Source organism: Phaenicophaeus curvirostris, chromosome 10 (genome assembly GCF_032191515.1).
Source record: "Phaenicophaeus curvirostris isolate KB17595 chromosome 10, BPBGC_Pcur_1.0, whole genome shotgun sequence".
Classification (NCBI taxonomy): Eukaryota; Metazoa; Chordata; class Aves; order Cuculiformes; family Cuculidae; genus Phaenicophaeus; species Phaenicophaeus curvirostris.
In genome coordinates, this window is record NC_091401.1 from 3,900,932 (window position 1) to 3,925,886 (window position 24,955).

General features: G+C 39.2%; 2 protein-coding genes across 2 annotated transcripts; one reads left to right on the forward strand and one right to left on the reverse strand.

Annotated features, from left to right (window-relative positions):
* Window positions 1–337: 337 nt before the first annotated feature.
* On the reverse strand, window positions 338–9,220 carry LOC138724768 (cytochrome P450 2J2-like). Its single transcript, XM_069865002.1, has 9 exons — window positions 9,032–9,220; window positions 7,795–7,957; window positions 6,750–6,899; window positions 5,222–5,382; window positions 4,495–4,668; window positions 4,117–4,258; window positions 3,298–3,485; window positions 2,321–2,462; window positions 338–751 (listed from the first exon to the last, which is right to left on the reverse strand). The coding sequence occupies exons 1-9, from the start codon at window positions 9,200–9,202 to the stop codon at window positions 573–575; spliced, it is 1,470 nt and encodes a 489-aa protein (XP_069721103.1). The 5' UTR covers window positions 9,203–9,220; the 3' UTR covers window positions 338–572.
* Window positions 9,221–14,845: 5,625 nt separating this feature from the next.
* On the forward strand, window positions 14,846–22,999 carry LOC138724727 (cytochrome P450 2J6-like). Its single transcript, XM_069864945.1, is given in 8 exon segments — window positions 14,846–14,863; window positions 15,486–15,666; window positions 16,184–16,318; window positions 17,754–17,941; window positions 19,077–19,152; window positions 19,155–19,214; window positions 19,710–19,943; window positions 22,779–22,999. Coding segments are annotated over 8 exon segments (1,113 nt in total).
* The last annotated feature ends 1,956 nt before the right edge of the window (window positions 23,000–24,955 follow it).

Genomic DNA, 24,955 nt, shown 5'->3' on the forward strand with positions numbered 1-24,955 from the left:
ATAAGAGGCCCCATTCTGTAATAACTGATGCATGTGGAAGTTTGTCCTGCAACGTATGATGCTTCGAGGGAGTGTGGAAGGAATAGGAGTGAAAACTGAGTGTGTATGCCTTGGTACCTTCTGCGAAGCAACGTAAGAAAAAAAACCTGTGAATACAGAGGAAGGATAAAATCTTTTGTTTATTCAGGCATCCATTCTACATCAGAAGAGTTGTGCCGTTTTAAGTGTGTGATACCTGACTGGGCACATATGCAGGAAACTCCATACAGATCAAGTCTCTAAAACTCTACATCTAATTAATATTAATTGCCAGTGTGAGTGTGAAAATACATTCTTTGGTAACATATTATTATGTAGGTGTATACGCCTAAGATATGATTATATGAGCTTGGGTAAGTGTGCTTTTATTTCAAAAATTTCCACTGTATGAGCTCAGACCTCCTAAATAAAAACTCTATCTATTGTTTACTATACTGAGCTACCTACATTTGAATACAACTCAGGCAGCGATACCTGTTTTTGAAATATCTGCAATTTCAATAAAGTCCCTCCGTGTTGTAGTTCGTTGCAGACTAGCGTGGAATAGCACAGAGCTCATACGGATGTGGCTGCAGTATTGAACCCAAAATATACTCTGAATTGATTTCTGTTACTCCCTCAGGGAGCCGGAAAGTGAATGCCCGAAGGAGGTTGGTAAAGAAGATGAAGAGTTCGAGTCGTGCCATCTGTTCCCCCAGGCATACGCGGTGCCCTGCAGAAGAAAGGGAATAAGAGTTACTTATATAAAGTTAAGTTCTGAAAAAGAACATCCGACAAAATTCTACTGAGTTCCATAAATTCTGTTAATGTAAGACGATTATTTCCTATTTCCTTCTGTCAGAAGATGCCTCTGGAGGTGAGGGAAACGTTTATTGAACTGAGAAAACTGTATTTATCTAATTATGTCAACTGGATTAATTTTATGGGGTTTCCTTTGTTTGCCCTAGAGCCTGGATGAGATTTTCCCTTTCTGATTTTGCTTCTTGTTCGGTGAGAGCCATGAGCTGCTGCGCAGTGAAGCTGGATTTTAAAACGCTTACTTAACAGTTTCATCTTTGGTTGTTGAGGAGGGAGGACTGGAGCACTGCAGGGTGCAATTCTGCAGCTAAGTAGGAGAATGTAAGCAGGCTTTCTTCAACAGCAATTAAGGTGGGTCCTGGTAGCTCACAATCCCTAACAGTGTCCAGGAGCATGTATGTAAGCTAAGAGAACAAAACACAGGCACATACAGAATCAGTGACTCATTTTGGTGTATTGTTTCCACAATATATTTCAGGGTATCTATTCCAGACTGAAAAAAAACCCAACCCAAATATATTCAGGATATGTAAAGACTCAGATTATATAAACAGAAAACAACCAAAGCAAGTTAAAAAAAGAGATTTCTGGATTGAAATGGTAATCTTAATTAGTTGTCTTGATTCATGTAAACTAGTGGACATTTTGTGCGTAAAGGAGGTAAGATGCTAAATACCTGTTTTGCAAATACGATTTGAGGATTTACAGGCAATTTGGGCAAATGGTTTTGAAATCTGGATTTACTGTGTTTAATCTGAGTCCTTTGTACATTACTTGGTAGACTGTTTGCTTTTTATCCACGACAAATGCATAACAGTATAATCTGTCACAGTAACATAAAAAGCACGAGCTCCTTCCCAGTGTTTTTACTGTTTATTTTTTATATTTTAATTTTCAGTAAATAATGCCAGCTTCCTGTTTTGTGCTGCTTTCCTTCTGTTTATTGAAGAAACTGGGAGCCCAAGAACCTCTCAGGGCTGTTTTGTACCGTTTTTCACTTTTTTTTGGTCTCCTATATCTTTGAATTGCTGCATTTTGCTAATTTTCTGGAGATACAAGAAAACCTGGTGCTAAACGATACTGTAGGACTTAGAAGATGGGGTTTTGTTTTATCACCGCCTTTCTCTGTGTGTTTTGACAGATTTTTTTGTTGTTTGTAAGGTGAGAATAAATTGATTTTGCAGTTTGAGGGTATTACTAGGATTTAATACATTAGGGACTAAGGAGCTCAAATACCCTTGTAGTAGGAACCATACACGTACAAAGGAGGAAGCATTATGTCTCTTAGCCATACTCATCCTCTCTTTGAGTATATGAAAAATATAAGATGACATTTGTGGCTTTTACAGTGGAACACCTGACTTTAAATCTTTGTGTAAAATATGCTTTTATAAAAGCATTTTTTAAAAATTTTTGAATTTAGAAAGTCTTTTTATTCCTGTGAGGCAGGGCAAACGGGAGTGTTCAAACATCAGGGCATTACCTGCTGAGAAAGGTAAGAAAGCCTCTTTGTTCACAAAGTTGCCATCCAAATCAAGGAAATGGTTTGGGTTGAACTTCCAAGGGGTTGCCCAGTGCTCAGGGTCGTACACAACTGAGTGCAGATTTGGCAAGACGAGCGTGCCCTGCAAGAAGAAACAGAGATTGTATTTCCCGTGTATGATTGCTTCTTTTTTTGGACTTCCCTTCTCCCTAATAGATAATTTGCCATCTTGAACCTGGAGCTCAGTGTTTGGATTCAACTTGGTCCTTTCCTGTGCACATCCAGGCATAACAAACCCTTGTACCTTCTGTTTGTCATAAGGTTTACACGTTTGCCTTTGCCTAAGTTATCTTCTGTCAGCACTTCTGAAGTGTCTTTGTGTCTAAGCTGGAGTGGAGCTTGGATTGGTTTACGTACTTGCCAGACTAATCATAACTCCTTCCTTTCAATTCTGGATCTTTCAATTCTATTACATCAATTTTATGCTCAATATATGTGGGATGTGTATCATGTCGACGTGACTGTCAGATCTGTCGTTGCACTGAGCTGCTATCATCTTAAGTGTGTGGGGTTTGTGTGGGTTTGTTTTATCAGGGATGACTATGGGTTGCTCCAAGCTGCTCCCTTATGTGTGAGAGTTAGCTGGCTTGACATTAATTAAACCTCATTTCTTCATCATTCCTTAAAACACGTGTTCTGCTTTGATGCTCAGACATCATCCACACTTGGCTAGTGGGAAGAAAGACTCAAATTTTTATGTTTGTTTGCTACTTGTGCCGTTGGCCTTCTCCCAAGCTTCCTTTTGCGTCTACTACTGTAGACTTAGCCCTGGTCCAGAACACGTGGCTTTGTTCCCCATCTGTGATGCGCTACCACATGCTGCCTATGCAAAATCAGGGATTGTAGAAGCTAATGTCACATAAACACTAAATATTAGTAGCTCAAAGCTTTAAGAAGAATGAGAGTATACTCTGTACCTTTTTAATGTGGAAACCCAGCAGAGTTGTGTTCCTCACGCATTGTCGAGGGACCCCAACAGAAGTAATGTTGCTGTACCGCAAAGCCTCATGGATCACAGCATTAGTATATGGCAGCCTCTTACGGTCTTCGTAGCTGATGAGATGAGAGGGTTCCAGAGCAGCCTCTATCTCTCTTTGAACCTTCTCTGCAGAGAAATTGAAAATATTTTAACTTTCTCCTACTTTTCAGCAGATTTCTGCACTACTATGGTCCAGAACGGCAGGGTTAAAAAAGAGATTATGTTTCTATGAAATGTGCTGGCACGGGGTTTGACTGTTGTATTGGTTTCAGTGGATCAAGAAGGTGCATATCCCCAACGCACAAGATGATCTCTCATTTAAGACTAATCTCTATTGGTTGTGAGGGTAACAGAGTTCTATATTTCAAAAAAAAAAATTAAAACTTGAAAATACAGGTGTAATTTCTGTTATGTTTATAAATACACAGGCTGGGTATCTTAAAGCTGTTCCACTTTGATGGTTAGGAAGAGACTGGGTTGTATATGAAATGTATTTACTGTCCTCTTCTAGTGAGACAAAAGAATGGCTACTACTAATTTCTGCTAGTGTTGCTTCTTAGTGAATGGGTGAGGAAAGGGCACATTCGTTTCATTTATTAAACTCTCATTTCCTAGATCTAAATTGTTGATGTACCACTATTAATTGTTGAGAGTTATTTTGATGTATTGCGAGTGTTTGAGCTAGTACTTCCATGGTAATGATGTTCATCATGATTTAATGTTCAATGCAGTTCTCTCTGATAATGCCTTTGCTCACCTTGTATTTCTGGGTACTGTACCATATAGAGCAGTGCCCAGCGAAGGGTGGTACTCGTTGTTTCTGTCCCTCCCAGCAAAAGATCAACCACAGTCTGAACCATGTTGTCTTTATTAAACGTGGAAGTAGGGTCGTCTTTGGTCTGTAGGGTACATTTCACAAGAAGACCATGAAATGAGTCATTTCAGACATGTTATTAGTCACATAGAAATCGTCATTGTTTGAAGAAAACAGTGAGCAGCTCACCTAAACAAAAATCTTCAGTGCTGAACAAATAAAGTATGCATACAAAAATTCCCTAGCGGTTATTTGTAGCAGCAAATATTTGTAGTAGGCGTTGAGGCCAAGGAGGGGACAGTGTGGTAAATGTATACTTACTTTTGTTATTTGAACTAGGTAAAAGTCAATGAGATCCTGTGGATCCCCTGTGTCCTGTCTCTCGTGAGTCTGGACCTCCTTCCTAACCAAGTTGTGCATGAAGTCGTTGTATGCAAACGCTTCCTGATGAGGTCCTGGGATACAGTGCATAAGCCATGGGAAAGCATCATACAGCTGTGATTTTAAAGAAAAAGAAGAATGAGCTCTTTTAGATTGAGAACCCAGTTCTGATTTCATCTTAACGACGTGGAGTCACCACAACGCTTAGGCTCCCAACTAGGATGAGAAGCTATAGGCACAAGTCAGAATATGGGGAATTCTGGTTAGCTGTAAGAAAATATTTATTTATTTGTTAGAATTGTTTTAGTTTTGCCAGGAGATAAAGTAAATACTGGTAACAGGTTTCCCTGAGAGTATACGTGAAATTTCCATCCTTGGAGACTTCAAGATTCAACCAGACAAATTCCTAACAACATCATCTAAATAGACCTCCCTTGAGTGCAGAGTTGGATGAGCTGGCATGCAGATGATATGTGATTTATGGACATACAGAAAGAATTTGAGGCAGTAATGGCATATACAAGGTATGTATTAATTTATTACTGCGCAGTTACTCACAGAATAATGTTATGGAAATGTTTAGGGATAATCTTCACTGACACTTTGTTTTGACCTGTGAACTGCAAATGCACTTTAAGGAATAAGAACAAGAAAATGGGATTCTTACCCTGCCCCAGATGGTAGCTTGAAAGTAGATCACAAAATAAATAGCTTTGATAAGCTTGCTGAAAGATTCATCCTCACTGGAGAAGCGATGACCAAAAACAACAGCACAAATTATATTTGCAATGGCCTGGACAATGGAAGTGTGGGGGTCGAAAGGTTTGCCTGTGGATACATGAGGTGCCATGAGTATTTCTGAATAGTCTACAGTGAGAAAAATGAGGAAGACTCTTTTTAAATTACAAAAGTAATGGCTGATCGGACTACTTTTAGATAAACTTCACACAAGCAAATTCTAGTTTAATAGGAATAAACTGTATGGATTGTAAGTGCAGGGAATCTTTATTTTCAATCTTTTTACTCTTGTAAAATACAGTGATTATCAGTTTTGAGAAGACAAGTGGTAGGTGGCTTTTCCCTTCTTTGAGTTGTGGTCTGGATTGTGTGAAAACACAAGCAAATAATTAGAACACATGCCTTCAAATCTGGAGGCAGATATTTAAGTTTGGCAATTAAAAAACAAAACAAATGCCCCCTTCCCACCCTGAGTCATGTTGAAATGACTCATATTCTTTAGGTTTTAAAGTACAGCTTAATAATTCAACTGTATTTTCTTTTTCCCACAGAGTGAAAAGGCAAAACCTATGTAATGGGATGAAAATAAGATGCAGTTAAAAAAAGGTTAGATCTAGAAAATATTAAATTAAATACACATTTCAATGGCAAGAAGAACCTTTGAATTATACTGCTGTGGAAAACAGCATCTCTGACTTTAGTCCAGTGCTTGTAGTCCTTGGAAAGAGTAAATACAATGACTGAGTTTAAAATTGAGCAATCATTGCATGGAAAGCAAAGATTTGGGCTGTACAGGGACTTGGAGTAAATGGTTTCTTAATCTCCTACATTATAAAAATCTGTAAATATGTTGCTCTTGGAAGAGACATGGCCATTGTGCTGTGTCTAGTAGTTGGAGAGAGACCTTGGGCAGCTCTGTGTTTTCACGTCAATGTGGAACATGATGTAGGTGAGGAATTTGGCTATCCAGGACATTTATATTGAATTGCTTTATTTTGGCATCTTGCTTAAATTCTATTGGTTTATATTTCATCCAAGCCTTAAAAAGAAGTTTTGTTGGACGCGGATGACACGTTCCTTGTGTTGGATCTTTCTCTGGCAAAGCCTAAAAGCATCCTGTCCTGGAATGACTCGCAGCAGGTCACAAATTGTGTACTTCATGGAGAAGAACATAGGGTTTTTCTATACTCCTTGAATGTAAGAATTGTTACCATCTGTCCCCAAGACTGTGTTGATAATAAACACTTTTTTTTTTTACTGTCCTTATTTTAAAAAACAACTTTATATTGCCTGCTGTGCAGACAAAATATTTTTTTTGCGAAGAATGCAATTAAGCCAGTGAAAGTCCCACTAGTAAGAAGAATATCTATCTTATTTGTAAAAATGTATTGTGAAACTTTTAGTCCCTGATCTACTATATTTAAGAAAATTCTCTGTTATTCTTCTACTGAATTTACCTTTTGTGTTTGCAAAGATGTCCACAAGGTGACAGGCCTCTGTTTGAATTTGATGCTCCAAATTGTTCTTACTGAGTGCCAGGCTTCTTATAATTGTCATGCCGAAGCGTCTCTGCTGCTTCCAGGTGTGCCCACTGGTCAGAAAGATACCTGAAAGAACACAGAAGCAACTGTTTCATTGCTGGGGAGAGAAATCATAGAATCACCAGGTTGGAAGAGACCCACCGGATCATCGAGTCCAACCATTCCTATCAAACACTAAACCATGTCCCTCAGCACCTCGTCCACCCGTGCCTTAAACGCCTCGAGGGAAGGTGACTCAACCTTCTCCCTGGGCAGCCTCTGCCAGGGACCAGTGACCCTTTCCATAAAAAGTTTTTTCCTAATGTTCAGCCTGAACCTCCCCTGGTGGAGCTTGAGGCCATTCCCTCTCGTCCTGTCCCCTGTCCCTTGGGAGAAGAGCCCAGCTCCCTCCTCTCCACAACCTCCTTTCAGGTAGTCGTAGAGAGCAATGAGGTCTCCCCTCAGCCTCCACTAAGAAAGAAAATACCTTGATTTCAGATGCTGACTTTTGGGTTCTGGCTTAGGATTTTTTTGACTCCCAGCTGTATGGTTGCTTATAAATGTGACCCTGGAAAATGAGTGGTAGTGAGTTTTGGTGAGGACAGATCAGCTTTGCTTGTAGATGTCTTTTACACAAATGGTCTTCTGTTTTAGAAGTGATACAAGTGAATGACAACTCCTCTAAGCAAATATTCATAGAATCACAGAATCACTAGGTTGGAAAAGACTCACTGGATCATCAAGTCCAACCAATTCCTCTGAATCTCTTGGGAAGAAAAAAAGTCAGTGGTGTGCTTTATAACAAGAGAATTTCTTTTTTCCTTTTCTTAGTCTGCTAGCTCTGCAGGGAACCTTTTGCCCAGTTGTGTGCTTGTTTAGCGGTAGCTCGTGTGTGCGTGTTCAGATAGGAAAGCATTTCTTTCTTATTTATGTTTCAGTTTTCTTTCTTATTTATATTTCAGGTTTGTGTAACATACGGTACCTTTCTCACCCATCATATCCCTGTAGAATGGGGTGAGAGGTCTTCCAGAAAATTCCTCCGAGTGGGTGACGATGCCTTCTTTTACTGCTTTGTATCCGTTTAGTACAACCATAGGTGTCTGTCCCATCCACAGGGTGTAGATATTTCCATAGATGTTGGTGAACTGAAGTGTTTATAACAGTAAATTAGCGAATATAAACCAGGGAATGCGTGCAATGAAATACTAATTTTAAGAGTTTTCTGTAGTTGTAATTAAATCCATTTGCCAACATCGAGCTGAATTACAGGTTTCAGAAAAAAATTAGGAAAATTAGCCTTCTGTTGTAATGTGCTTTGGGAACAGAGGATAATTGTACTTTATAGAACAGATACTAAGGACATCTTTTGAAAGGCTATCTCTAGAAATTTCACCTAAAGAGAAACAGAGATCTCCATCAGCCCAGAAACACAGAACAAATGACTATGGGCAAAATCCCAGAGCTTTTCTGTTTATTTTATTAACAAACCAAAATAATTGTATTTTCTTGCCTCTAACTTCTGAAGAAAGCAAAGAAATATTTTTGCATTCTCTCCTATAGCTTCCATGTGATTGTTCTGTTTTTTCTCTATTTTCTTTCCTCAGATCATGTGTATATTTTTCCTTGAAATAGTCTGAAGCAGGTTTCTTACATTTTTAATAGTTCTAATTGGTTTATAAAAGAATCATGCTGTGAACATAAGAGCAATCAAATTTTCCTGCCTTGTTTCAGTAATAATCTGTTTACTGCAGACAATAGGTCTTTTTGCTGTGAAAATATGAAAAATGAGAGTTAGTTAAGATTATATGTTTGTCCTCTAATGGAGATTGGATCACTTGTGGCCCGGAGATGTTCCAGTGATGTTGGTGCCAGGCAAAGGAATTTCTACTGGGGTGGTTTACAGGACTAGGTATAAACACAGAAATAGAGAATTTAACTCTCAATGGAATATCATGGTATCAACAGTGCTTGGGATAGTGTTACATGTGAATATTACTGTATCTAAAAGAGAAAGAAAATAACAAGGAGAAAAGCAATTATCGTGTTGATTACTTGGAAATATTTTAAATAATGCAGGATCCTTGGATTCTTTGAAATTGGCTGATAATCTACCTTGAGGTTTAAAAAAAATAATTCGGAGTTTAGACTGTTCCTATGCAAAGCACAATTTAAGTTAAATAGATTCAGACTGATTTTCAACCTTAGAGATCAATAAATACCTTGGTGAGAGTTTCTCGACGAAGCTTGAAGTCCAGCATCCACAAATTTCCAATGATGGGGAGGGGAACTGGTCCTGGAGGAAGCTGGGTACGTATCCACTGCAGCTTTAGGAACTGCAAAATCAGGAGACACACTACTAGAAATATTAGGAGCTCAGCAATTCCTAACATCTTATAAAATATTTAGCTTTTCACTGCTGGTAGGTATTCTTTTTTTTTTTTTTTTATGCATATGACTTCCTCTGTAAATCTGGGGTTGTGTAGATGAGTTTGCTTCTAGTGAAGTCAAACTCTTTCTAATGAATATCCGCCTGCTTTAGCCGCTTCTCTCTCTCTGCCAATGTACAGTTTTCCAAGGCTGAAGTCCCTAGAAAACTGAACTATGTGATCCTCTGCAGTTAGCCAAGCCACACCTACTCTCTTTTATGCTCTGTAATTGTGATCTGTCTCTTTTTCACTTAGAAATTTGTTTCCTTCTTGGTATTGATACTAGGTCTAAATGCTAATTATTGAACGCTCATCCAAAGATATCAAGTATCTTTCATAATGGTAGCACCTCATGCAGTTTCCTATAGCTAAACTCTAAACACCAAGGATACGTATCTTACCACCTTTCTGGAATACTACAATTATTATACGGTTTCTTTCAAAGATGAAGAAACATCTGCACAATACCTGTCTGCTAGGATATGGCCTCTGAGGTGAAAAATAATTGAATTCATGCAGCCTAAAGCTAAATTATGATATTTTAAAAAAAAAGAAAGTGTAATTGAAGTATTAGGAGAATATCTACTTTTCACTTACATCATGTTCTAGGTTAAGTTATGACTGTGTGGAACACAATTGACAGATTATCCTTCTATCCTGTACTAGACAGGTCTTCTGTCTTTGCTGCGTGCTTCGCGTTGTGCTGTTGTGGTGTTACCCATGTATGATCCGGCTGCTTTCATGGTGACTTTATCCTTTTGCCTGTTGTCTGCTCTCCTAGACCTTTCTACAAAGTCAGTCTGGGTCTTGCTGAGTAAGGCTGAGTCCACCAAGGGGCTTAGTCTGAGCCTGGACTTTTGGACATGGGCAGGGTGAAACCTTTGGTCATTGCTGGAGTACGGTGAGGAAAAGTTATTTCATAGAATCATAGAATAAGCAGGTTGGAAGAGACCCACCGGATCATCCAGTCCAACCATTCCCATCAATCACTAACCCGTGTCCCTCAGCACCTCGTCCACCCGTCCCTTAAACCCCTCCAGGGAAGGGGACTCAACCCCCTCCCTGGGCAGCCTCTGCCAGGGACCAATGACCCTTTCTGTGAAATATTTTTTCCTAATGTCCAGCCTGAACCTCCCCTGGTGGAGCTTGAGGCCATTCCCTCTCGTCCTGTCCCCTGTCCCTTGGAAGAAGAGCCCAGCTCCCTCCTCTCCGCAACCTCCTTTCAGGTAGTTGGAGAGAGCAATGAGGTCTCCCCTCAGCCTCCTCTTCTCCAGGATAAACACCCCCAGCTCTCTCAGCCGTTCCTCATAAGGCCTGTTCTCCAGCCCCTTCACCAGCTTCGTTGCTCTTCTCTGGACTCGCTCCAGAGCCTCAACATCCTCCTTGTGGTGAGGGGCCCAGAACTGAACACAGGATTCGAGGAGCGGTCTAACCAGTGCTGAGCACAGAGGGAGAAGAACCTCCCTGGCCCTGCTGGCCACGCCGTTTCTGATCCAAGCCAAGATGCCATTGGCCTTCTTGGCCACCTGGGCCCCTGCTGGCTCATGTTCAGTCGCTGTCAACCAACACCCCCAGGTCCCTCTCCTCCAGGCAGCTTTCTAGACAGGCTTCTCCTAGTCTGTAGCACTTAAGTATTGTGCCATTATAACCATCAAACTCTTGTTACCCAACGGCAGATTAGAGGCTGTTTTATTTGATGTGCTCTAGGCAAAACATTAAAAGAACTGGCCATCTCCCAAAGAGCCTTAAACTATGAGGAAAAACATAATATTAAAGAAAACATTGGAATCAAGCAATAATATGAGGCAAGTGAAACAGCAGCACAGGTGGTTAATGCACGTGGAGGCTATTGATAAGCTTGAACTTTTCAGTAATCCCACAGGTCCTGGTTGTGTAGCCAATCCTAAGGAATTTTTTTTTTCAATTTCTCTGTTCTTGCAAGAGGCTTTTTACGAAACCAGTGCTGCGGGCAGGGATTTTTGTCATGGCACAAGGAGGCATATAATTAACCCGCATTTTGCACCCCTTGAACAGCCAATGATTGCCAGATTTGTAGCTGCAATAGAATGGGATGAGGTTGTAGATGCTTAATAATAATAATACTTAGTTCTCTGGGATGCGGAGGTCAAGTAAAGTGATAAAGAGCAAAGGCTTGAGAGGCACAGAAGCTTCATGATCCTTTTTTCTTTTTAGGGAGGTATCAGTAAAGCAAGATAAAGTGGATCAGTGCTCTCTCTATACGGCAGTTTTTCAGACACAACGCATCCTGTTAAATCAGAAGTGAAATGTTAATAGTAAGTGCAGTTCTGGTATCTTTTGCAGAGTCTCTGCTGTTTATACAGTTTCTGAAATTGCAATGGATGCGAAGACGATTTCCTCCTGGACCAGCTCCATACTCTGTCTTTGGAAATCTGCTGCAGGTGAAATCCTGAATTCATTGTGACATCCTTAAAAAAGTATGTATTTTCAGGCAACTAATTGTTTGACTCATAAGGCGAGTGAAAAGTAAATGTGAGTGTTTTTCATACAGTCTTAATCTAAACCCAAGGAGGGATTTATTCTAAATTGTATAAACATGAAAATAGGTGGGGATCATTAAAATATCTGTTTCTTGATACGAAAATTCCCAGCTTACTATCAAACATGTCATTAAAACCTGATGTGCGTATCAACAAAGCAGTATTCATGATAATATTACTGTCTTACACATAGGAAAGAGATAAATTTTAAAGCAGGGTCTTTAATTCTGTGCAGTCTTGTGTATCTGTGTGCTGAGTGCTGTCGCATTGGTGGTTTCTAAATATCCCATGAAACAGCTACTGAGTACATAAGTGTTTCCAGTATAGAAAGGATGAATTCTTTCGTACTTATTCAACATATTTTCCAAAAGATCTTAGAATAATTTTTTTCTGATGTACAATTTGGTCAGGTTTTCTGAAAAACTGATTGAACTTTTAAGTAGGTGAACTAACTCATTGCGCGCCGATGCTCAAACTCAGTTTCTAAGTCCAGGTGTAATGCAAAGTGCTTCAAGAATTTGTATCCTAGTGTTTTACATTCCTTATACATATATAGTAAATATTTAATGTTTATGCATATAAGTAATAGCACCTCACTGTCACTTGATTCTAAACCTTCCTTTTTCCTCGTTCTTCCCTGTCCTGCCAGTTCTCTTCTCCCAAGCTGCATATTTCAAAGCCAAGGAGTTTCACTCCACATCCTAATATTATAGTCAATGTGTGTCTGTTGTGTTTTCTTCTGTTTCTTATCTCCCAGACTTGAAAAACAGTATTGCTCACCCCAAGAGTTTAAAACCCAAACATGTAAGAATTCATCTGCTCAAGTTCGAATCTGAAGATGTGATAAAAAACATCACAAGCATTAGCAGTATTGGTTGTCTGATATTTTAGGAACAACTTCATCTTTAGTAAACGAGCCTTTAGACAGAAATCTGACTTCAAGCTATATTACAAGGAAGTTTGTTCAGGTTGTACTGCTGAATAACACGGTGAATCTATAGGTACGCTCAATTATTCTGTTATTTAGGTGCAAAGGAGATGAGCAACAAATAGAGGGTAGTTCTCTTTTCAATTCGGCTGCTTATTCATACAACCTCTGAGGTGCGACCTGGTTATTGCCGAGCATGAAGTCTACTGATGGCAAAGTCCTGTGAAATTTGGATATTTTTGTGACAGCTACTGCTGCTAAGCCCTTTCCCAACAACAGGTTTGCTTTTTTTTAACCAACAGTGGTTTTAGATGTCTGAAATTACTTTTTGCTCATGCCTTTAAGCAATAAATTGCCATTTGCTGCCCAACAATCTAATTAATGTTGGAGTTATTTATGAAATTTGTCAGCTCTCCTTTCAGTGAGAACAGCAGGAACAGTGAGTGTTAATGGTCTATGCTGTTTACTGTGTTTATAGGAAAACCTCTGGACCCTACTATGCCTGTTGTTCAGGTTGTCTCGAATGTGATTTGTGCTGTGATTTTTGGACATCGCTTCTCTAGAGATGATGAAAATTTTCACTGCTTGATTGAATCCATTGATAATATAACAGCATTTGGGAACAGCATCTCTTTTTTTGTGAGGAAAATGATTTTGTTTGTTTGTTTGTGTACTTTAGACTATAGACTATGAAAAAGGCAACTTACTTGTTACTTTTATTAAAAATATAAATGCTAGTGCACCTGAAATTACTGGAGCAGGTGTCAGAGCAGTACGTCCAGATGCCTGGTTCAAAGTTTGAATTGCTTATGCTTCATCATAGCACAGAAATTTCCCATGTCTGGTGTATAGGGAATGAAATTCATCAAAAGGACTTCCTTGCAAAAGCACTACCTGTACAACTCCAGGGTTTGAAACTATAAATGAAGCTCAGTAGTAAAATATAGGTAAAAGTATCTGAAACGCTCTGAAATAGGCTTATCTTAAATTCAACCTGACAAAGTGGGTTTCTTCACTGTATGAAATTATATGACTGTCAACAAGTTTCAGGAGTAACACGGGTCTTTACTGCTTTGCTCACTATTGTTAAATAACTTCATAGAAACCTAAGTGGAGCAACTATTTTGTGCAAAGGTGACGTATGATGAAATTGCTTAATGGTAGTTTTTTTCCTATAGCTTTTGACAGCTGTACTTGCACAACTTCTGCATGTCCTAATGAGAATTCAGTAACGCACACTGGAAGTCACGTTAGCTGCTGGATGATATTTGTCTCCATCAAGACAGCAGCTCCTAACTTTATAGCTGATCCACGGGAAGGTGTCTCGCTTTTGCGTGAAGCTGTGGCTGCAGCTGCAAAACCAGCAGGGCAGTTGGCCTCAACCAAAGGCAGTTTTATCGTGAATTGTTTGTGAATGGGAACCTCAGTACTTTCTGTAGTCAAGAAGTCAATTTACCAATGTACAAGGCCACCTGCTTCTGTAGAATTTGCTCGAACTCTTCTGGCTTAGTATCTTGCACGGCTTCCACTGTTTCTTACTAACTGGAAACTCCTGTGATCAAGGTCCTAGAAAATTTCATGAGTAATTTGATATTTCGGGTAAAAGTATAAAATAACCCAAAACTATTTATGATTTTCTCACCCATAGGATGCAGGTAGAATGATTCCTAAGGTGTCTTCTAATCAGATTAAACACTGGATCAGCTATTTCCAAACTGCTCTCAGTAGGCATTTGTATAAGCTGCTCTTAAGAGCTCTTAATAATGTGTCCAGGTAACAAAAACATTCTAGCCCAATTCTTCATTCCATCCTACTATCCGCAGTCCTTTCACAATGATGTGCGATCCTTTAATGATGATTGGTACTAATCTGTTTTCCTGGTAAGTGGGCAGGTAGTTTTAAGCTGAATTAGGCAGTAGGATGAAGACAACATTCGAGCCAGGAATCTGAATAGATTTGTGGAAAGATAAATCCTTATAATGCAGGTGTCATGCAAATAGGTGAGCCCAGGAATTATGGCCTAATGCATAATTTAAGCTGCAGTAATTCTGTAAAGTGAAAGGACATGGTGAAATCTATAAAAGGGGGAAAAAAATGAAAGGGAAATGAAGTAGAGGAATGGAATTAATGTAAGAAGTGTTTTGTTCCTTTTCTGATGAGATGTGGTTTTCTAATGGTGTAAGTGCAAGGATGCAAATAGGTTTAGAACAATGAATAAACAGCAGGGAACCCATACAGCTCTATTTCTACTTTATCAAGCTGGTCTGTATTTCACGTAGACACGGTATGTTTCCTTATACGTGAGGAGGTGCATCTGTGTGAAATCCCTGTGCATTTGGTATCCTGCAGCAAGAAAATAAACCCAAGGTTGGATATTCATATTTTCAGTTAGCAGATGCACCAAGGAAACCAGCCTAGCTCTGATTTTTTTTAGTGACAAGATAGAAATGATATGTATGTTGAATAAACTGAGAACCGGGTCGTGTTTTATGTGGGGTCCTTGCTACTGAAATTCAGCCTAGAAAAGAATTGGGGTACAGAGGAGCTTCATTTATTCTTTGCACATAACAACGCAAAATTTATGGCATAAAACTAAGAGAAATTCTGCTCCAGGGAAAAATGGGATTACAAAAGGCTTTAATGAATCATGGGATAGGCATTGTCCCTTCAATGTCATGGTGAAGACGCAGTCATCTGTGTCTTCTATTTGCTCTTTCCATTGCTGAGAAGCCTGTAATAGGATTCAAATTTAATTTGCTAATGTGAGTAATGCCACATATGCAAAATATCTCTTCCATAGGTATATGAAACATTTCCCTGGCTTGCAAGACTTTTCCTAACACCAGTTAAACAGTTTACGTCCAGCGTGAATTTTGTGAACACTCTGTTAGCAAAGGAACTTGAAAGTCACAAACAAAAAAGAAAAACAGATGAAAATCGGGATTTTATTGATTACTATTTGGATGAGATAGATAAAGTGAGTATCTCTGAGCTCCTCTTATGCTTCACTAACAACAAGGGATTTTAAGTGCTCCTTCGATTATAATGATGTCTAATATGAAATTAGAATTATACATCTTCTCCATGGAAAAGCTTATAGGTGGATGGATTTTAAAAAGCTGACACTAAGAGATGGCAGTAAGAGCATGAAGTAATAATGTAAGTAGATTTCCATACATAATAATAACAGATCTGCATATGTTTAAGGCACAAATAGAAATTGCTGTTATAATGGGATCTGCAGCAGCAGTAGGAAGTGTGTACAATTAGTTAATTTGGCTGAAGAAGAAAATGTGGCAAATGTACTGGAGAATATTAGAAAGTACCTTCATATTATTCAGAAAGATTATTTTCTACCCTTTTGATTTGTTTTTGGTTTGGTTTTTTTTTCCCTTCATTTTGGATCGTGTCAGTAAATGTTTCTGCGATGCAAGGCACTTGACTTCTTTCTTTGCTTGCCATAACTCGATCTTTCCAATTCATATCTGCAAACTAAAGGAGATGCTGATGCTACTTATGATGAAGAAAACTTGATCCAGACTATTTTTGACCTCTTTCTGGCAGGTACAGAAATTACAGCCACCACTTTATGTTGGGCATTGCTCTATGTGGTGGTTTATTCTGATGTTCAAGGTAAGCACAGCCAAACATTTCTGCAACATTTTAGAAATTATACATGTTCAATTAGTAATAGAGCTTATCCAAAGAACAGCAGAGGAACTCATTATAAGGCTATAAACCAAGTGAACTGTGTGCATCCCTTTCCTGCTGAATTCTTTCTAATACACGGGTTAGTAGTTTTACGTTTCATTTTTAAGAGTTCTGAACAGAATGCAGGGTGTGATTCACCTGATCAGATGGAGGAGTCTAGTCTTGGATGAGATTTTGGTAGGAATGGTTGGACTCGATGATCCGATCGGTCTTTTCCAACCTTCTAATTCTATGATTCTTTTTAATCCATAACTGCTATTCTTTGATGACCCCTGGCTTCTTTGCAGCAGAAATAATTTCAATACAGTAGGAGGCTGTGTTTATTTAATGAAGTTTAAAACTTCAAACATGGGCATCTATTTATAAATAGATATAAAAAGAAAAAAGTCTGGGGTGAGTATCTTGAAACTATACGCTTTAATAATGATCTTCACAGAACAAATATGTAGGTTGGCAGAGTAAAATAAGTGAAAAGGAAAAGTCGGTGTGTACAAAATAGAAAGGGTTAAAGGCATACAAATCACTTCAAAGGTCTCAAATATGAGTGTTTAGGCAACGTACCAGGCACAGCAGGAAGCAGGCAAGAAGAAAATAGTGGAGGTAGTAAGGAGAAAGTGTCTCCCCATTGTTATTACCTAACAGCTCTTCAGAGGACCTAAAATTTGAGACTGAGTTGCCCATCCAAAATTTTCACAACATGATCATTCACCCTCTCAGAATGTATTAGAACAGTCATCTGTTTCCTAATGTGTAGGGTCAATCTAATTGCAATAATAAAGGCTGTACTATTAATCAGACCATTTCAGCTCAGGAATTAATCAGAAATTACCATTTTAGCTCAGACTGTAAGTAAAAAAAAAAAAAAGTCCTTGAGAAAAATTAATTTCTGTAAGTGCTTCCCAAGGCAGGTAATTACAGAACAGCAATTAGGCCGTCTGTAGATGACAAGCAAAATCTATGTGATTCTGAATGCAGAACAATTCTTGATCAGTCACTAAACTGGTCTCCTAATACATGACCAATATTACATTTTTCAGCTGATTCCCTGCCTGTAAAAGCAAATACTAATACAAATATTTTTATAAATTACCTCAGAGCAGTAAATGTAACAGGAAACTAAATATTAGTACAGGACAACATTGTCTGCTATCATTATTTACACTTGGGCACGTAACCTGTAAACAACTTCAGTGTTAAATCTTACTTAGATCATCTCAATGAGAATTTGAAAGTGGTTTTTTAATATCTATTTCATCTTGTTTAATATTATTTTTACTGTAAAATCAATAGGAAAAATTACGTGTATAGTGTTTATAGATTGTTAGTTGTATATTTAAAGCTGAATATTCCTCCTTAGAGAAAGTCCAGAAGGAGCTGGATGCTGCTGTGGGTCGTTCCCGTTTAATTTGCTATGAGGACAGAAAAAAGTTGCCCTATACAAATGTTGTAATTCACGAGATCCAGCGCTACAGTAATATACTCCTAGTTGCACTTCCCAGGCAGAGTGTGAAGGACACAGAACTGCTGGAATTTCCTATTCCAAAGGTAAAAATATGCTGCATATTTGAATATCTGGTACACTTAGAATCATAGAATCACCAGGTTGGAAGAGACCCACCGGATCATCGAGTCCAACCATTCCTATCACTTGTAGCAGTTTTTTAAACTGATTTAATGTAACTTCTAAATGACTGAAGCCACCCCAGCTAGTGATTCAAAACCACCGTCCTATTTTCAGTTTGTTTTGATTTAATTGCTCATTTAGTTGGAAAGCGTCTGTGACTGAGAACTGCAGATATCAGTAGGTCTTTGGTACCTTACTACATTTAAAAAGGCTTTTGAGGGTTTTCCTGATTGAGGACAGGCTGTGGCTGTCTCTAAGGTTGGCCTTTTCCAAGGAAATGTGCATTTTGTCCTAACAATTAGTAGGTTCTTAGATTATTGTTTATGACCATGGAAAACTTGCGAACGGTGACTGGAAATAAACATATTTATTTCCAGCAGTCTCAGGTCTGTCCCTGGTCAAAATGGTTAATTAGTTGGTGAACAGACACCATCTGAAACTGGAAAAAAGGTTTTATGGAAAAAAGGTTTTACGAAGAAAAGGTTTTACAGGAAAGCTTGGAAATTTGAAATTATTTTCTTATCAAATGCTTTTAAATGCATTATCTTGCAAATGCTATAATGAAAGCAAAGTATTTTCAAGTTTTGCAGCTTCAGGGTGCATTAGGGCTTCTTTTAAAATATTATCCCAGCACTGACTTTCATGTAGTTTCATTCCTCTTTTGCGGATCTGCTCAAAGCAACCCTAGCATTACAGAAATTATTAATTAAAACAGGGAAAAATTAATCTAATACGCATGATATTCTGTAATTTAAAAGCCGAATAAATAATAACTAAAAATACTTAGTGACAACAGGAAAAATAAAAGCAACACATTTTAACAATATGTACATTATAAAATCTGAACCATTTGTTTTATTGAACTTACTAAGAACAAATAATAAAGGAAAGGAAGACGCAACATCCTCAAAAAATTATCCTTCTTGTGAAACATTTTAAAGCCTGAAAAAATAAGAAAAAATAAGACTTTAAATTAGACATCTAAATTCTTTTTTCTTTTGTCAATATTTGTTTATCTGATAGAACTGAAGTTGCTGTTCCTTTTTTTTTTTTTAGAACACCTTGATTTTATCAAATATTGACTCTGTTCTGTCTGATCCTGGAAAATGGGAGACACCTGATAGGTTCAATCCAGGCTTTTGGATAAAGATGGAAATTTTGTAAACAGAGAAGCATTCTTACCATTTTCAATCGGTATGTGCACGAAACAGGATTTATTTACCCCACGTGGCAACAACTTAAGATCCATTCATTCTTCAGCATAACTGGGAGGCATCTACAAATAGGTATATAAACACATTCCACTGTTTTAAAGTTCTTCAGGAAGAGAGAAGTCCAATTGCATGTAGAAATGTTTGAAAAAGAAGTAACGTCACATAGTAAATGTTCTCTTGGAGGAGAGTTCCAGTTATCATCGTAGTAGTAGGAAAATGCATAATGCTAATACGATTGCAGATGTAAACCTGGACATTTCTATAAGGTCTTGCTGCCTGCTGCAAATATATATTAGAGAATTTTGGTGAAAACACAAGCAGCCTTTCTGCTCTAAATCATTAAATGACAAAGTTGGTTAAGAGCAAAGGACAAGGTCTGCAGAAAACAAGCAAACAGACAAAACCCCCAAGCAGGCTACAAAGGGAGTGGTGATAGAAATCCTTTGGCTTATTGCTATTTTCTGTCTTCTCCCAGCGCACCGTGTATGCATGGGGGAGCTGCTGGCAAGGATGGAGCTCTGCATTGTCTTTTCCACCCTATTACAGGCATTCACATTCACCCTGCCAGAAGGAGTGAAGGAAGTTAATACAAAGCTTGGTTTTGGGAGCACAATGAAGCCACCGCCCTACCAGCTCCGTGCCATTGCTCGACAGAAAATGCCACCTTACAGATTCGGGGATAACTTACTCTGCAAGATGGTTTCTGCATGTGAATTACTTTTGCATGCCTTAAGATTTTTGCTTTCCTCTTTATTTGGTCAATTGCTACCCTAAAAGATGCTTTTCAGACAATCCTGGGGCTTGTACGTACAGATAGTTAAGCTTTTGCTCTTGTTTTCTGTTTGGAAAATTTTGGTGAATTTCTTCTGACGCGTAACAAATAAAGACATTAAGGGAAGAATCAGAATTGGGCCTTATTCATTGCTAACTGGAAAGAGCATTTACAGAGACAGGAGTTGGAGCAAAGCCTATAAATTAGAAGTCTCATGAATTAAGACCCATGCGTTCTTTCTCACGAGCCACAGTTGCATTTGTGGAGATAGGCTTAGAGGTCTTTCATTCTGTCCCAGGATACTTGTGGATGCAGGAGATAAAAGAAGGTTTTGGAAGAAGCTTTCTAGAGAGGCAGATAATACAATCTGAGATAACATTCCCTTAGACTGATCAGGTTTGTTGTTATGCAAGCTTGTGGCATAAAATGCCATCATTGACATCTGGCTTTCACCCATGTGTGCAATAGCCAGGTTCTCTCCAGAACCTCTGTCTTCTCTTCTTCCCTGTATTTGTCTCACTTCTCCAGAGTGTTCCTTTACCTTTACAGCCTGTATCATCTTTCTAGGAGGCAGGACTGGTGTGGAGCAAACATAAGAAGATACTGTCCATCCTGTTCCTCACAGATCACTCTCATTTCCTTGTTTCTCTCTCATGTTCAAAGAGCACTTCAGGTGTTCTCTTGTCTGGTCTCCTTTCCTGTCTTCAGTTTTTGCTCCCAGCTTGGCTGCATTTGACTTCACTCTTTTCCATGAGGGCTGGTGAGAAATAGGCTTTCAGAGGACCAGTCATATTTTGTGTATTCTGTAGTGAACCCAGGCAGGGCTGAAGTACCTTGTGATAAGAAATCAGCTCATGTACTAATAGGATCTCTTTACTCTTTGCCTTCAGAGGGAGCTCTTGCCATTTTCTCTGAACTTGAAAGAGAGCTCAACTCTGAATTGATGCACAAAAAGACTCTTAAGATACGAAGAATCCTCTCCTGTGTCCCAATGTAGCTGCTTGCTGGTTCAGCCCCTTTCTATTTAATGTGCATTTTTACGTCTGTGTTTTCAACTCTTCTGTACATTCCTTCTTCCTAATACAATGTCCTCCACCTCCAAGTTTCAATTTGAATATCTTCTAGGCCTGTCTTGTCTGCTGTTCCTTCTTATGCTTTCCTCACTGAAATCTCTACACCTAATCTCATCTCCCCTCACTCCTATCTGTTGTAACATATTTGCAGATGTTCCTCATTCTAATGCCTTCTGTCTTCTTTCTGATTCTCTTTTGTATCCTCTTTCTTGTTTTATTACCTTTCCTACGCCTTGCAGGTTTTTGTCTTTCCCTATTCTATAGAGTTTCTTAAATTACATAGAAAGTAGCCATAGTTATGTTCCCTAACAGCATAGCTTTGTGTGCATTAAGATAAAAAGCTGATAATGACAACGTAGATTGCAGTCATTTCACCTCTAGAAGCAGAAAATATAGGGGAATAATGCCATTGTTGGAGACAGCAGCCTGAGGCTTTGCTGTTGTTAACAGCAGTAACAAAATACTATTTTGAAAAAGGAGTGCTTGTCAGGAAGCTTAAGAAAAAAAAGTCTAAGTTGATAAGTGCCAGCATCTCTTTCCACGCTCTGGCTGGTCATTCCTAACAGCCTCACCAGCTTCATTCCTTTTACTGTGAAAGTGCCTTTAGTTTTAGAGGATGCGATCAGCATCGCAGTCTCACCATTTCTGCACATGAAACAAAATTGTTCGGTCCTTGTTTCTTCATTTTCTGAATATTAACCCACGCTCCCAGGATATTCCGTGTCGCTGGTGTTAGAAACCCTGCAGCTGTTGCTTCATCATTTAGGAAATCCCTTGGGTTGGGATGGGTTTGGCTGCATAATGCGATGTCTGGATTCTGCTAAAAGTCTTGAAAAAGTTTACTACTTACAAGCCATCACTGGGGATGGGTTCATGTGTTTAATACACGTAGTCCAGGGAGCCACGTTATCCTAGAGAAATATCTGGGAAAAATTAAGTGGACCCCAATGTTTCAGAGTCTCACGCTTGAAAATCTGGCAGAAACGAAGATAGCCCTGGAGAAACTGGAGATCAAAGATGGATATAGGAACTTAGACTGAATCTTTGTGCCTGCCATAGAAATATAATGTTAAAACATATTGATTCTTTTTCAGTCCTAGATTGTTACCTGATGGAGAAAGATGAGAATTTCCTGTGGTTCCTCAGGAAGAGGGAGGTGGTGCTGAGTGAGGAGGAGGTACAGAGAAAGTCCAGCTGAGACCAGGGAGAAATGCGATCGTTGTCCAATGTGAAGGAGGAAGGCAGAGGGACTGAGGGATCTGACGGCTCTGGCTGCGGTCGGGGAGACAATTTAAGAACCAGGCAGCCTGGAAGGAAGTTCTGTGGCCACCGTCTTGGTTGAGCAGCTAGGAAGGCAACAGGCAAACATTGCAGAAAGATCTGGGAAAACAGCAGCTGGACTCGTCCCCGGAGACAACCTGAAGGGAAGGCAGGCAGCTGGCTTGCAGGGGAACAATTTACACAACCGTGTCTTGCAGCCCTTCAGAGGGACCTGTGCTCCTCCTCACAGAGCAGTTTCCCACACTGGCTGCCCCACACAGGACAGAGAAGGGCTAGGGCTGTGGGTCCCGCTTCATGCACGTCCCTTCTCAGGTGTGGTGGTGGCTGCCACCGCTGGTCTGCTCTCTGTTCAGCTCCGTGCCCTCCCCTCTTATTTTTTCCTGTCTGCTTCTATGCCTGTGGTGTTCCCCGATTTTAGACAGGGAAGACTGGACTGCGGTCAGGGCAGGGACTCGGCATCGTGGAGAGAAGCAGAGGGACCAAGTCTGGAAAAGACCGGAGATCTTCTCCCTCCTTGAGGACAACGCCACCAGGAAAAGCAGTTTTAAGTTTCCTGAAGTGAAGGGACCAGAGCACGAGAGGAAATGTGGATCTCAATATCAGAAGAAGTCGTTAGCAGAAATGGTGGCAAAGGGCTAAGGAAGGAAGGAAGAGCTTCAGGCTGGTGTTAAGACTATGACAAAGGATGTGAGTGAATCTGACAAGGGGTTGGAGGGTATTTGAGTGCCTGGATTTGCGAGAAAGAACCGATAACGTGAAAACTCAGAGGTGCAAGGTCAAAGAAAGAATAAAGAGGTCCTGTTGTTCACTTTCCCGTGGGAAAGATCACTGGATAAAAATGGCTTTTCCTGTTGAGAAAAACCATTTAGATGGAAAATCTTTGAATATCTAAAAGGCCGAGGAAATCACTACATTGATTCAAGATGAAACATTCTAATAAACTGGTGAATTTTAAGTAGATTTTGTGAAATTACACTGGACAAAGGGCATGTAGAACTTAACAGAATTTCTTTTTAATGATTTTTTTTTTTCCCCATTGAAGGACAGAGTTAAATTAGAAACAAGTGCCTTGAAAAATAAGCTTTTTATTGTAAAAAAACAGAGATTTTTTTTTTTTAGAAACACCCCTTTCTTGTTTAATATACATTAATCTGTAATGCTTTAGTGGCAAGAGTGCAGAGGCTGGAGGCTAATTGACTCGGTGGGCTGGCAGCCTCTGAGCTGTTCTTTCTGGCTAAGGGTGTTTCACATCCCAGAGCCGCTAATCCTGTGAAATAGTTTCTGCCTCAAAGACAAGGCGCTTGAAAGAAACAAGCTGATGCACACGTTGTCTTGGAAGGTTTTCAGAAGATCAGTGAAAATGTACTTCTTTTACAAGTATTTCATTTTCAGGGTGTGGGCATATTTCCCAGAGAAGCATTTACCTGTTATCTAGACCTGTAACACAGGGCTGTAGCTGTCGCTGTTATATGGTGCCCAGAATCCTTCTTATGTGCTTTGCATGGTCTCATTGCAGACATGTTAACTCCCCTAAAGCTGAATTTATAATTCCTGCATGCGTTAAGGGTTGGCAAAGAGCCTTGGCTACAGACTGCATTTATTCTCAAGATAAGGCGCGTGCATGCTTTGACTTGTTCGCCCCTAGTCCTGGTTGTAGATCAAATTTTCTAGTAGGTTTCTCTCATGTTTATGTATTTATTTTTTTTTATATGTGTGTTTCATAATAGCTGTACTTCCTCTATGCATATGCTTATCTCACAAGCTTTCCAATAATTATTCAAATATCCTTTAGGGTATCCACCTTTCTGTGAAGATTGAGAGGGGAAACTCAAAAGCAGGCAAAGCGCTCTGTGAAGTTTTCTGTGGCAAGAAGGTTAGGGAGCAAAAAGTGAGGTTATATATTAAACGTTACGTTTTCAATTAAATTTGAAAGCCTAACAAGTTTTCTTTTTGTATTAAGCATTAGATACTTAGGTATCTATCTTAAGATAAATGTGGGCTTTTAACTTCTATTGGCCTCGCCATTACTGGAGTTACGTATATGTGGAATACATATAAAACAATTTGAAAACTCCAAGATTTAATATCCACTTACATTCGCATGCTTAATTTTCATGTACGGATATTGCTTTTCTAAAAGCATTCATGAAGTATTTGTAGGAGTACATACCACACACGACTGTTTCAGAAAATTAGATGGAGAATTAGATAGAGAATTAGATGGTTTAGTGTTTGATGGGAATGGTTGGACTCGATGATCCGGTGGGTATCTTCCAACCTGGTTATTCTATGATTCTATGATTCTATAATTTACGTGTGGATATGTGTAACTAGATGATCTTTAAGGCCCCTTCTGACCTAAACCATTCTATGATTCTATAATATTGCCTGGAAAATCTTTGCCTTAGTGTTTCAAAACACCATTTCTACAAATTCTGTGATCCATATTTGGTAAATATAATCTGTATGAGAAGATAGAGAGGGGTGTGCATCTATTAAATATGCTTGAGTATGACAGTGTAATAAATGGGACAAAAAGGGAGTGGATGATAATAAGGAGGGAAGGTTAGGGGCGGGGAATAGTTATTACATGAA